Source organism: Lepidochelys kempii, chromosome 2, assembly GCF_965140285.1.
Source record: "Lepidochelys kempii isolate rLepKem1 chromosome 2, rLepKem1.hap1, whole genome shotgun sequence".
In the NCBI taxonomy this organism is placed as follows: domain Eukaryota; kingdom Metazoa; phylum Chordata; order Testudines; family Cheloniidae; genus Lepidochelys; species Lepidochelys kempii.
The window spans coordinates 225987318-225998708 of record NC_136381.1 but is presented as its reverse complement, the minus strand read 5'-3'; the positions used below and the strand labels follow the sequence as shown (position 1 = coordinate 225998708).

The 11391-nt window shown below is 40.2% G+C and overlaps 2 protein-coding genes across 17 annotated transcripts in view; one reads left to right on the top strand and one right to left on the bottom strand.

The window, feature by feature from the left end:
* LOC140907638 (uncharacterized) overlaps positions 1 to 11391 on the bottom strand; it is a 138970-nt gene that overhangs the window by 4025 nt on the left and 123554 nt on the right. For 12 of the 14 annotated variants that reach the window (XR_013635410.1, XR_013635404.1, XR_013635407.1 and 9 more), the window contains 2 exons: positions 7369 to 7439; positions 31 to 5102 (listed from right to left, as the gene is read on the bottom strand). The gene's annotated coding sequence lies outside the window, so the exon portion shown is untranslated. Of the gene's footprint in view, positions 1 to 30; positions 5103 to 7368; positions 7440 to 11391 lie in introns of those variants that run through there. The other 2 variants (XR_013635401.1, XR_013635400.1) reach the window with 2 other exon arrangements.
* Positions 1 to 11391, top strand: part of FZD1 (frizzled class receptor 1) — a 69864-nt gene that overhangs the window by 7692 nt on the left and 50781 nt on the right. The window contains exon 2 of one of the 3 annotated variants that reach the window (XM_073334001.2): positions 1585 to 5722. The exons of 1 other annotated variant lie outside the window; for it this stretch is intronic. In XM_073334001.2, the coding sequence (XP_073190102.1) occupies positions 1585 to 1695 (111 nt within the window). In that variant the 3' untranslated portion in view covers positions 1696 to 5722. Of the gene's footprint in view, positions 1 to 1584; positions 5723 to 11391 lie in introns of those variants that run through there. One more of the 3 variants, XM_078851786.1, reaches the window with a different exon arrangement.

Below are 11391 nucleotides of genomic sequence, written 5' to 3'. Positions count from 1 at the left end.
TGTATGTTACAAGTAAAGATCTCAATAAACTAGTAAAAAAACAGGCTTTAATATAATAAGGTAATAATTCACAAAGAAAAAGAAAAAGCAACATTTTGATCATTTCATTATAGCCAATATTTTTAATTCTACAATAGAAAAACATTACCGTTTTGTAATCCATGAACATCTCCCTGTTTCAGACCTCCCCATATGTTTAAATTAATTTTCCAGTACAACCACAGCAAGGCTTCTCCCACAGACCAGGGCTTGCCCCTGTTTTCATTCAAATCAGCTGTACGAGTAAATAAACTGTAGTCTTGTACTCTGGTCAGACAGCCCTTTTGAGGACCCACATGCACACACCAATATCACATACAGGGAAGCAATGCCATTTTATGACGATTCAGTCATCAGTGAGGCTTGCACTCAAAAACCCCATAATATGTGCATTTAGTTACCATCCTCTAATCAGATGGTTTTTTTCCCAAAATACTTTAAGGGTTTGGTTGCAATAAGAGGAAGTGAACAACATAATAGTGTAACTGCTATTGTGATTTCCCTTTGTGTATGTTTGTCATAATCATTACAATATAATTTAAAAATTATCTTTGCATATGAAGAGAATTAATATAGAAAAACTCCCATTGCCAGCTAGCAAGAAAGATATTTCATGGTGGAAGACCTAAAATAACTTCTATGGCAATTTAATCAATCTGATGGCCCTAACAGTGGAACTAAAATTAACTGTCTACAGGAAATAGTTATATTGATGATGATGAACTGCAATGGCAAATAAGACTGTATCTCCTTCTTATTTTAATAGTATCACAAATCATGTGAGCTTTGCTCATGCTACCATGATGTTGTCAGTATCTCTTGGTGTGACCAAGAACAGTCTGTGGGTTTTTTCCAGCTTTAGTACAGTTTTATTAAAATAAGCCATACTTATACAATGCAAATTTTAGAAAAGGATATAATTTTATTGAAGGGTTTGCTGATGACAAAGTCAGAAGATGAACTCAAGTAGCCGAAATCCCTAAGCCTGGTAGATCTTTATATTTTGTTATTACATATTTCTTGCTTTTAAAATAGCACATACAGTTGGGCTGTTGTACTTTATAACTGTTTACATGCTAAATTGCATGCCTTGTATGTTAGTCACAATACCATCTTAGTGAGACTAATATAGTAGTGAGGCTAATATAACTGAGCGGTAACAACACCCCACTGACTTTTTATGTTGGTTTGTTCATATGAATGAGCATTGTTGTTTTGTTCCAAGTTATTACTTATTTACCTCCACTAATGTGCATGGTGCTGTAGAAACCTAAAAGACAGTTTAATATCCTAGAGTTTACAGTCTACTTTAGACAGACAAGACCAGATCTATCCTCCCTGACACCTTCCACATAATTGATTTATTGAGTGCTGCTGCATTCTGGGGAATGGAGGACTGACTGACACCTTCCCCAGAGGTGATATTTACATTCCTCTGAGAGCTCCATGAGTGTCCTACAGGTAGAAGCTATACTGGGGATATACTGAATTAGCACATTTCCCTGGCTGCTTTAGTGACACACTGTTTTTTCTCCTCTCACCTAGGTTGGAGGGCTGTTTTGGCTGCTTGCAAGCCCTGCATTCCATAGAGGACATTTGCAGGACATTTGTACCACCACAACATCCTTAGCAGATTTTCTGCTGCCTGGAGCCTAAATTCTGCTATTAGATATACCTAGGCAACCCCCATTTTGACTACATTGGAGGTCGCACTAGTGTAGCTAATGGTAGAATATGGCCCTTGTAATCCATCAGGAGGTGGAGTAATTTGGCAGTGTTCATGAAAAGCCATAGAGGGAAAGTGAGTTGTGGAGAAGGGAAACTGTTTGCCACCTCCAGTCGAACCAGGATGAAAGATAAGTGACTTTTGCTCTAAAAATTAAATTGTTTGACAGCTCCTGTCACTCATGTCATCTTTTTTTAAAAAATACCTTCCAGAAAGAGCTGATCTTGCATTAATACTAATCAGTGTAGTATGAACAAATAGGGACTAGCCACTTGCTCAGACATAAATAGTACTAGGTATTACTGATAAAGCAGCTCTCTGTAGCTGATTTGAGATTAAGAAGAAAAGTCAATGTATCCCTATAAAATTGTGTCCTTGGGAAACATGGGAGTATTTGGTCTATAAAGCGACAAAGGCCCAGATTCTCTAAGATATTTAGCAGCCTAACTCCCATTAAAATCAATGGGCCTGTCGCACTGCCATTGAAATCAATGGGAATTAGGCTCCTAACTATCTTTGGGGATCTGGGCCAAAGTGACTATGGGTTGGCTTTTCAAAAGTGCCTAAGTGATTTGTGAGCAAAATCCCATTGAAAGTCACTGCGCCTTGTGTTCCTAAATTGATGGGGTGGTTTGAAAATCCTACCCTGCTTTCCTTTCAAGGTAAACTGAACTGCATTTCTACTAACTACAGTGAATTGTCAAAGATCCTATGTACTTTGGTTGATGTAAATTTTCAAACAAATACAATATAAAAACATATTTGAAAATAATTCCTCTTTGACTTACCTGCAAGGATCTGTGTTCAGGGATCTGTATTTCTCCCACAGGAACAGATCAGGTCTATAAGCCCTCTTGAGAAATACAGCTCCTGTTACTGGTGTTGATGACACCACAGGCTGTTGCACAAGCAACAGCTAGCCACAAACTCAGATTTTTCTGTGGCAGGCCCTTAGTTTACTTGTAAATACATTTATCTGTATTTTAGAGCTGTACATCTATTTGGGCCCAATTCTGAGAGGTGTTGTGGGCCCTGAAGGCCAATTGGAGATGAGGCCCTTACTCAATTAAGATCTCAAGCAATGTTTTGGGTTAAAAACATTAATTGAATTCTGAAAAGTCAAAGCAAAGTTTGTTTCAGGCTATTGAAATCCGTGGATAGGAAGGGTGCTTAACCCCTCAAGGGAAAGGTGAAGTCCTCACAATCTTGCAGGCTCAGGCCTCTACATTTGTGGAGTTGCAAATAAGTTCCTGTTTAAAACTCCTTGGTCTTTACCCTTCCTTCTTCAGTACATAGGCCTAGCTGATCTGCTCCACTTGCTTTGGTAAAAGGAGCACATGTCACCAGAATTGGGAAGAGGGGCTCAGCGGTGTGCTTGTCCACTCCGCAGAAGCCCCTCAAAGGAACTGTGGTGTTGGGGTTCACATGTCTAGCAAAAGGTGGAGCCAGAGGAGCAGCTCCTGTTTGAGATATTTTTGTTTCTGAGCACAGCAGAGGAGAAATCTCGATAGCTAATACTGGCTTACACAGAACTAATGCTCACTTCATGCCTCCTGGTCCCCCATGGAAGGGGACAGGCCAATGGTCAGCTAGAGAGTTCTCTTAGCTGGTGGGAGAGGGGAATGTGAGGAGTACTAGGGAAAAGCCAGCTCTTGCTGCGTTACAATCCCAGGATATATAGGATTTCAGCCTGCTTTCCGACAGAAAACGGTGCCCAGAGGTCCCCATGTCACATTCTCCACCCTGAGATTAGAAATCCACTCCCCTCAAGAGAAAATGGGAGGGAAACTCTGAGGTGAGCTTAGCTGAGTTTCCAGTTGATTTTTCCACAGGAGTGGGCGATTGGGCCCAGTGTTGTAAGTATCTTTTACATCAAGATGAAATCCAGGACCTATTGAAGTTAATCGTAAAACTCCCATTGACTTCAATAGGGTCAGGATTTCAACCCAGGACTTTTTAAAATGCTTCAAAAATGAATTTTTAAGTTTAAAAAATATGGGTAGGGTCAAAGGTAATTTACAAACTTCTCTTGAGAAGACAGATCCCAGTGGCAGCTCATTTCATTAAGCCCTAAAAGCACCTCTAATGTTACTCAGGTCCAATTTATTCAGAGTACATGGTTGTCTTCCAGTGGCAGCTAATTTATCTAAGAATCTGGGAATCTCCAGTACCTCTCTCCTCCCTCTCCCCACCAAAAAATGCAGTTCACATTAGTTCCTCTGAAATTCTGTCTGTGGTAGTACATGTTAAAGGTTCATCCCAAGCAGTAGTAGTTATTTCAGGGTTAGAGTTTTCTAAAGCAAAGCTGTCCAACATATTTAAAATGAGGCTACTTTTGTTCCTGTACAACATACTGATGGCCAGAATGTGCAGAGGGGCCCTTCTGTCATTGTATATTTTTTCCAGTTCTGTGTTTTAAAAATATGTATATTGTATAGACTTTCAAAGCTGATGCCGTCCACCTCAGGCCCCAACCTCCTCCTAGTTCTGCAAATAGCCTTGCTTTGCAGTCAGTAACAAGACATGTTGCTTCCCTGAAACCAGTTTGGAAACTGGGTGTGGACAGCTTGCAAGAGGTAATAAAGGCACCATGAATTATGGGATCAATTCCTCATGGTGACACCCATTTAAAATATTCACAGGAATTGATTCAGCCTGCAGGTGTTGCCCAAATGTTGTGCTGGAATCTATCATCCCTTAGTGTAGATACAGTGTGAAGAGCCCAGTCTCATTAATCTCAGAAAGAGTTTTGCTGCTGACTTCAAGGGGAGCTGGATCAGCCACCACATGACTGGAAACATACACAAGTCTTTTTTAAATTAAGCATAATTAGAAATACAGCAAAACAAAAAATGGCTGAAAATTACTTAAGACCATCGCTCTTCCATTTGAATAATGGTGCGGCACGCTGGCTGGGTTTATGTGATGTTCTTAAGCAGCCAAGGTGCAGAAACCAGGAAAAGTCGTTGGGCTGCTTAAGGGCCAGGTTCTGTGTGTTGCTGAGTGCCATCAACTTCAACAAGTTGCTGAGTGCCATTGAGTCCCATTGACTTCAACAAGACACACAGGAGCTTTCTGGGTGTGACTACAGCCAACCCCAAATGTTCAAAAATCCTGAGTCAGGCTCACGAAAAATCATACGATTGGCTTGAAAATCATGAGATTATGTACAATGAATAGATTTGATGCTCTTTTCATTTGCCTTCTGCTTTTTGAGCCATTGGGGTGTTTGTCACATTTTGAAGCTTCTCCACAGCCACGAGGGCTAGAAACTTACTTTTTCCTTAAGAAGGAAGGCTGAAATCGTCACATATCCACTGAACTCCAGGAGCTGGGGCTTTAAGGAAAACAATAATTAGATTCATAACAAAATCATGAGAGTTGGCAACACAAGTTACAAATCAACATGAACAATTATGCCAACAAACATGGTCATTATTAGGAGTTATTCAGCATCTTATAGCCATAATACTGATCTCCCTTTTGTTTTCGCCTTGATTGGCTACTAGAAGGAAAACGAGGTGTCAGAGGGGACAAGCCATCAATTATTTTTTCACTTCTTGGGCTGCCATTTTCACTATTCATATTTCAGGCTATATCCCCAGGTTGGTAAATTAAACAACAGAAAGGATTCACGTCTGTTCAAGTCTTTGAATCTTATTTTTAAAAAGGATCATTCACTTGCCATTATGTTCTATTGACCCTACAGCTGGTACTAATTCTCCAAAGGAGTTGGGTTTGCCAATGACCCATTTCACATAAGGTTGTTCTTTTTTTTTAAACAAATGAACTTATTGTTGATGAAATGTTCTAGAGGTCCAGAAATGAATGTTTCTGTCCCAGAGCGGTTGCAGCAAAAGCAATGGAAGTGCAAGTGCTACTTAGCACTCGAATCCTGGTTCTAGTGGAACCACTTCTACAAATGAAAGATAGGCATGAAATCTGAACTGTGTCACTCAGTCTCCTTGGTCTCTTTGATAAGACTGCTCAGACTGGAGCCAATTATTATGGTGGTTCAGTATTGCTAGGGTTAATGTAGTTTGCATAGGAGACTGAAGTTCAGGAGATTAGTAATGGGGTACAGAGCCTCATTCAAATTTGCCCCAGAATGGTAGCGACTCAAAGCTGTCACCCATCCAATTACTATTTGGTGGAATGTGACAGGAGGTGATAGTCTCATACCTATGCCTAATGGACAGCTGCCAGACTATCACCTCCTGTCACATTCCACCAAATAGTAATTGGATGGGTGACAGCTTTGAGTCGCTACCATTCTGGGGCAAATTTGAATGAGGCTCTGTACCCCATTACTAATCTCCTGAACTTCAGTCTCCTATGCAAACTACATTAACCCTAGCAATACTGGGAACATTCATGTCCTCACTGCTCTGCTGAGAGAGTGAAGGTGAGCTGACTTGTTTCCAGTCCTGAACTCTTTTCCCTTCCCTCATGACCATTCCTGAAGGAACCTCATCTACTTCTCTTTTACTTTCCCTTTCCAAACACAGAGGCCCCCTCCACCACAACCCTCATCCTCGCTTCCGATAAAAGTGCATTGAAATTAACTAAAATTGGAAATATGCCTGTAATTATAAGTATTCAATGAATGGCAGGTAAAATAACTTTAACAGAGGGATGCTTTTGAAGGCCACTTGGCACCCAATGTTGTGTTTTACCTAATGTATGATTAATGAATAATCAACTAGCTTGCTATCATGACTGACAGAGATATCCTGCTCCTCAAGGCAGTCTCGGGCCTTTGGCTCACTTGCAAAGCCAGCACACAAAAAAAGGAATGCTAAGTTTCCTTAGGGCCCAACCAGACTGCTAAGAGTTTCCAACTGAAACACCACATTCCTGTTTGCAATACACCAGTGATATGGTCACAATTGCATTGAAATTGAAGACAGTTTTGCCAACGACTTCAATGGAAGCTGAGAAAGGCCTAATGTAGCAAACGTCCACTTGCTGTGTAGGTACTGGTGCCTCTCTCCTACTCTAACAGGCGTCTGATGTAATTTTTAGAACTAGTCTTAATTAAAACTTTCTAGTCACAAAAAAGTATGCTTGCCAAAATTTTAGTTCTCTTAGGTGCATGTCTTGCCATATTAGTGACCTTGGTCCTGAGGCTACCTACTCACCCTCTGGTATAACAACTGCCATCTTAATCTGCTTGTACCTCATCTCTTTTGATATTTCTGACTGAATGTGGGACTCCCCTTCTGGCTGGAGGAGAAATGATTGTCAGTAGCCAACATAGGTGCTGGAACTAGGGATGCTGGGCATGCTGCTCCACCACTCTGGCTTGAAGTGGTCTCCATCATATACAGGGTTTACAGTATGATTCAATGGCTCTCAGCACCCCAACTGTACAAATTGTTCCAGCACCCCTGTTTGGTGCTGCAGTGTGGCAAACTACACAGAAAAAAATTAGCATCAGAACATAGGTTCTAATGTAACTGTTCCTATGAGTGTCCACTCTAGTTTGTTCTCCTGTGTTTGACAGTGCCGGCCCTATATTAAGTATTTAATGTATTTGTGAAAATACCAATGATGCACATGCTGGGGATTTTCTTTCTGATCCCACCTGATGATCTGCTCACCTTGAGATTTAATAGTCCATCAGTCACGAATGCTAGTCCAATTCAGAGGGTGGTTTTTTGGTTTCCTGTGTCTTCAGCGAGTAGGAAAGGGGGAAGAGGGAAAGAGGGTTCACAATTTACTCTTCTTTTTCCATGAGCATCTAGGCTCTAATTCTAGCTAGAATATTTGGTCTTGGCTCTAGTCTACTGAATCATTCTTTAAGTGCCTCCAATTCATGGAATGAGAGTCACAGGTTGTTCATAAATGTGGGTCCTCAAAGTGGCAACACAATGTGCTACCAGACTGGATTGTTTTTGCTTCTATTACTAGTCCACGTATACTTTCCAATCCAATAGCTGGCCAAAATTGTCAAACTTGTGTGACATACTGCAAAACTAAGGCTGTATAAGGACACATCTATAGTAAGTGAGAAGTACTGCTGAAATCACTGCTTGTAACACTTTGAGCTTGTAGCATTAGTACAGTGCCACAGATGTTCCAGGTCTTTTTATAAGTATTGGTTATAAGTTTGGTTGCAACAACAGGAGTGCAGATCTTTCACTCAGATCTAGCTGAAGCAGTGCAACCAATAATGGTTTCTTCCCAGTGTCAACAGGAAGCCATAGGCATTTCTGGAAGCTGGGTATAAGCACACATTTTTAACAGTAAACCATTGAATGAACATATCAAGAATTTGGTGGATTCTCCAACTCTCCGTCACTTGGAGTCTGGAAATCAAGCCAAAATATATGCTGTAGTTCACCTGTTAGTTATTGGGTTTGATACAGGAATTACTGGGTGAACTACTAAGGTTTATTTTATATAGAATGTCAGACTCAATCACCGTGGTTCCTTCGACCTTAAAAATGTATCTATGAATTGCAGCTGCACTTGTTCATCTGACTCTCCTAATTCCACCAGGCAATGTGTCGCCTTATATTTGTGAATTATCCAAAAGATCCTGCTCCTAGAAGTAGTGATGGACATAATGGGCTAAGTACACCAGGAGTCCCAGAATGCACTGATACAACAATTTTGTGGCTGCACCAACATTATGGTCAAAAACAGTGTTACTCTGTAGATACTTTGCTTAGCCTTTGCTTATCTTTGTAAAAAACCATTTCATGCAATCAATGTTCCTCTCTTGGTTTGTTCACATGGTATAGAAAGGGGTGAAGAGGTACATGTGCCTAACATGTAAATACAGCGCCAATTCATTAAGAAGAAAGATATGGTGTTCTTCTAACATGCTTCTTCTTGTAGAGAATTATTTTGAATGGCCTTTAAATTTTTTTGGCATATCCTGCTACATAAAATGATTCTTCACCTCATCCCTGAGTCTATTTCCCAGATCACTTTATTATTGCAAGTGTCTTAATAGCCACTGAAATGCCCCAAACAACTTAACAATCTAACCAGTAAGTTAGAGGCTGCATTTTTTTTAAATTCATTGAGAAACATTGGCAAAACTGCAGACATATGTTTCTGCTGCTAATGCTTAGTCTTATCACAGTTTGAAAATGTGGAAAATCAGTTATGTGCTTTGAATTATACTCCCTTTACTGCTATAAAAGAATTTCTTCATTCTTTCAGGGTAGTGCGGACTTTGTAACATCTACCACGAACAGGCTGTTAGGACTTTCTGCTAAATTAATACACGGCAAGTAAACTAAACAGAAGGCCTGTGGAATGCTAAACATCCACTTTCTCTTCTGTTGTGGCTGTGCTGCAGCTTGGGAACCATCAGCCTTGTTGCTACAACATCTGGACAACATTTGGGGTTGTCTCTCAAGTACACGGGTGTGCACCTCCGGTGAATTTTAACTTTCAACATCTCTCTGCCTCTAATCTATATTTAATGTTTCATGACTAGTAGTCAAAGAAATTTCAACTAAATATCAGGTTGGAATGAAAATGATCCTTGGGTAAACATTCATTTTCAGCATTCAACAGCCAAGTATCTGTGACAGAGATGGTCCCTAGAGATTTGTAGCCCATTCTCTTGCAGTAATAATAATTAAGACTCATGATTACTGTGCCCACGTAATCAAAGATCGCTTCATAAAATGTACTCCCTAAGGGGAAAAATTCTCTGTTCCTAACTGGATGTCAGTCATAGGGATCAGCACCCCCAGGGTGTCAAGTCTTTTGCTTGCCCTTTTCATTACAGTGTTGTTAGCATTGTGTTACTTCATATTCTTCTCAATGCAAATGAGTAAGTAATCATCTGTAAATCGTGCCCTCCAGAAGGCACATGTGGTGAGGTTTTTTTTCTCTCTTCTCCAAATCTACCACAGGGATTTCTCACATGGAATATAATTACATCTCTGCCATATGGGCTCATTTATATTCTATTACAGGTTAAGCTAATACGACTTAGAACTATGCTAAAAATACCTCAAAGTGTTATGAGCACTGTCAAAACACTTATCATTTCTTACTTGCCTGTTTGATTGCTAGTGACTTTATATTTATTTAGAAATCTGTAGAGCCAAGAAACTGTAGTAAAATAAAATAAGGTCAGTTTTATGGTGGCCAGTCTGTAATCCTCTGCAATGTTGTGCTCTTTTGATTTGAGGTAAATGGATCAGATGTGATAAAACTGAAAAGCCTCTGAGCCACATTTACCTGAATTGTCTCCCTCCCACGTTTTAGGTTTCCCAGGAGGTACAGAATACAGATTTCAGATGTGTAGTTTTGTCATTATCAAAATATATCAGGTCTGTGTTTGATGTAATAGTCTTCTGGTGTATGGCTTCTGATGGCACAAACAATGAATTAGATGTTGGTAAGTGATGTAGACACTCAATCACAGCAACATTGTCCAGAGACATCAAACACATCCATCCATCATCTAGATGATAAAGAAGGCAGTCTATAACCAGATGGCAGATTGTTTGTTCTTGAGCTTCTTGGGGCAGGATGTGGAGCTCAAGAAGCCCCAGTGGTAATGATGTAAGTTAAACTGCCCATGACCATAACTTAACCTGATGTAACAGGATTCTTATGGTAGTCCTATGGGGCATGCAGGAGCTAATCCGGCAAGACTGGGAGATACAGATATGAGTTGTCTATCTGTCAGGAAATGTACCATCAATCCAAAATATAGATCCGTACTACCCGTTGCCACTGTTCCTCAGAAAGGTTGTGTCTGACGTACTGTCTGAGAGGTTCAACTATGCCAGAAAAGAGGAATCTTGACTTTTGCCAGTGTTTTTTGATGTGGCGTTGAGAAGTAAGCTGCTTTGATAGTTGGCTGCGTGTAGTAATGCACTCAGGCCCTTGCCTTCATACCCAATTGCTGGAGGAGCAATGCCTGCAAGGACTGTAAGGTTAGAACTGGAGTTGTCCAGGTTGCACCAGTAACGATACTAAGCGCAGAGTTGATAATTGAGTCCAATTCGCCACAGTGATGACTGGAGCCCCATGCTGCCACATAGTATTCAACAGCTGCAATAATTAGGGCATTAATAAATGTCTATAAGGTTGCCTCACTAATGCCCCATGAGTTGCCAGCAAGTCTTCGGCAGAGTGCGACTCTTAACTGGATTTTAGCACGTGTCTCCTCAGTGTATTGTCAAGGACAGAGTGTGGTCAAGCTTTGACTCCAAATAAGTAGGGTGCTGGTCAGAAACAATTGGCTGATCATTCAGAAGGACCTGCAGCTGTTGATGAATTAACTGGTTGGCAAGATTGATCCCAATTACTTAGTCTTGACAGAGAAAGATCCACAATTTAGGAACAGTAAAAATACATCTAACCTACTTTCCCACATAAAAAAACTATTATACAAGTAATAATAGTAGTTTTTGAAAAGGGCTGCATTAATGTAGGGAGAGGTCAATTATAAATAAATTTGAAAATACTGATTTCATGGTCAATATTATTTTGTTTTCCAAAACTACTGTGCCACTTAATAGTGGATCATTTTGCTTTTTATTTATTTAACATATCTGAAGCTTTTTATGCTACATAAAAACATATTGCCTTGTTGATTTCTAAAAGTTATGCCATTGAGGTCTATAGGTGAACTTCTTGCCCCA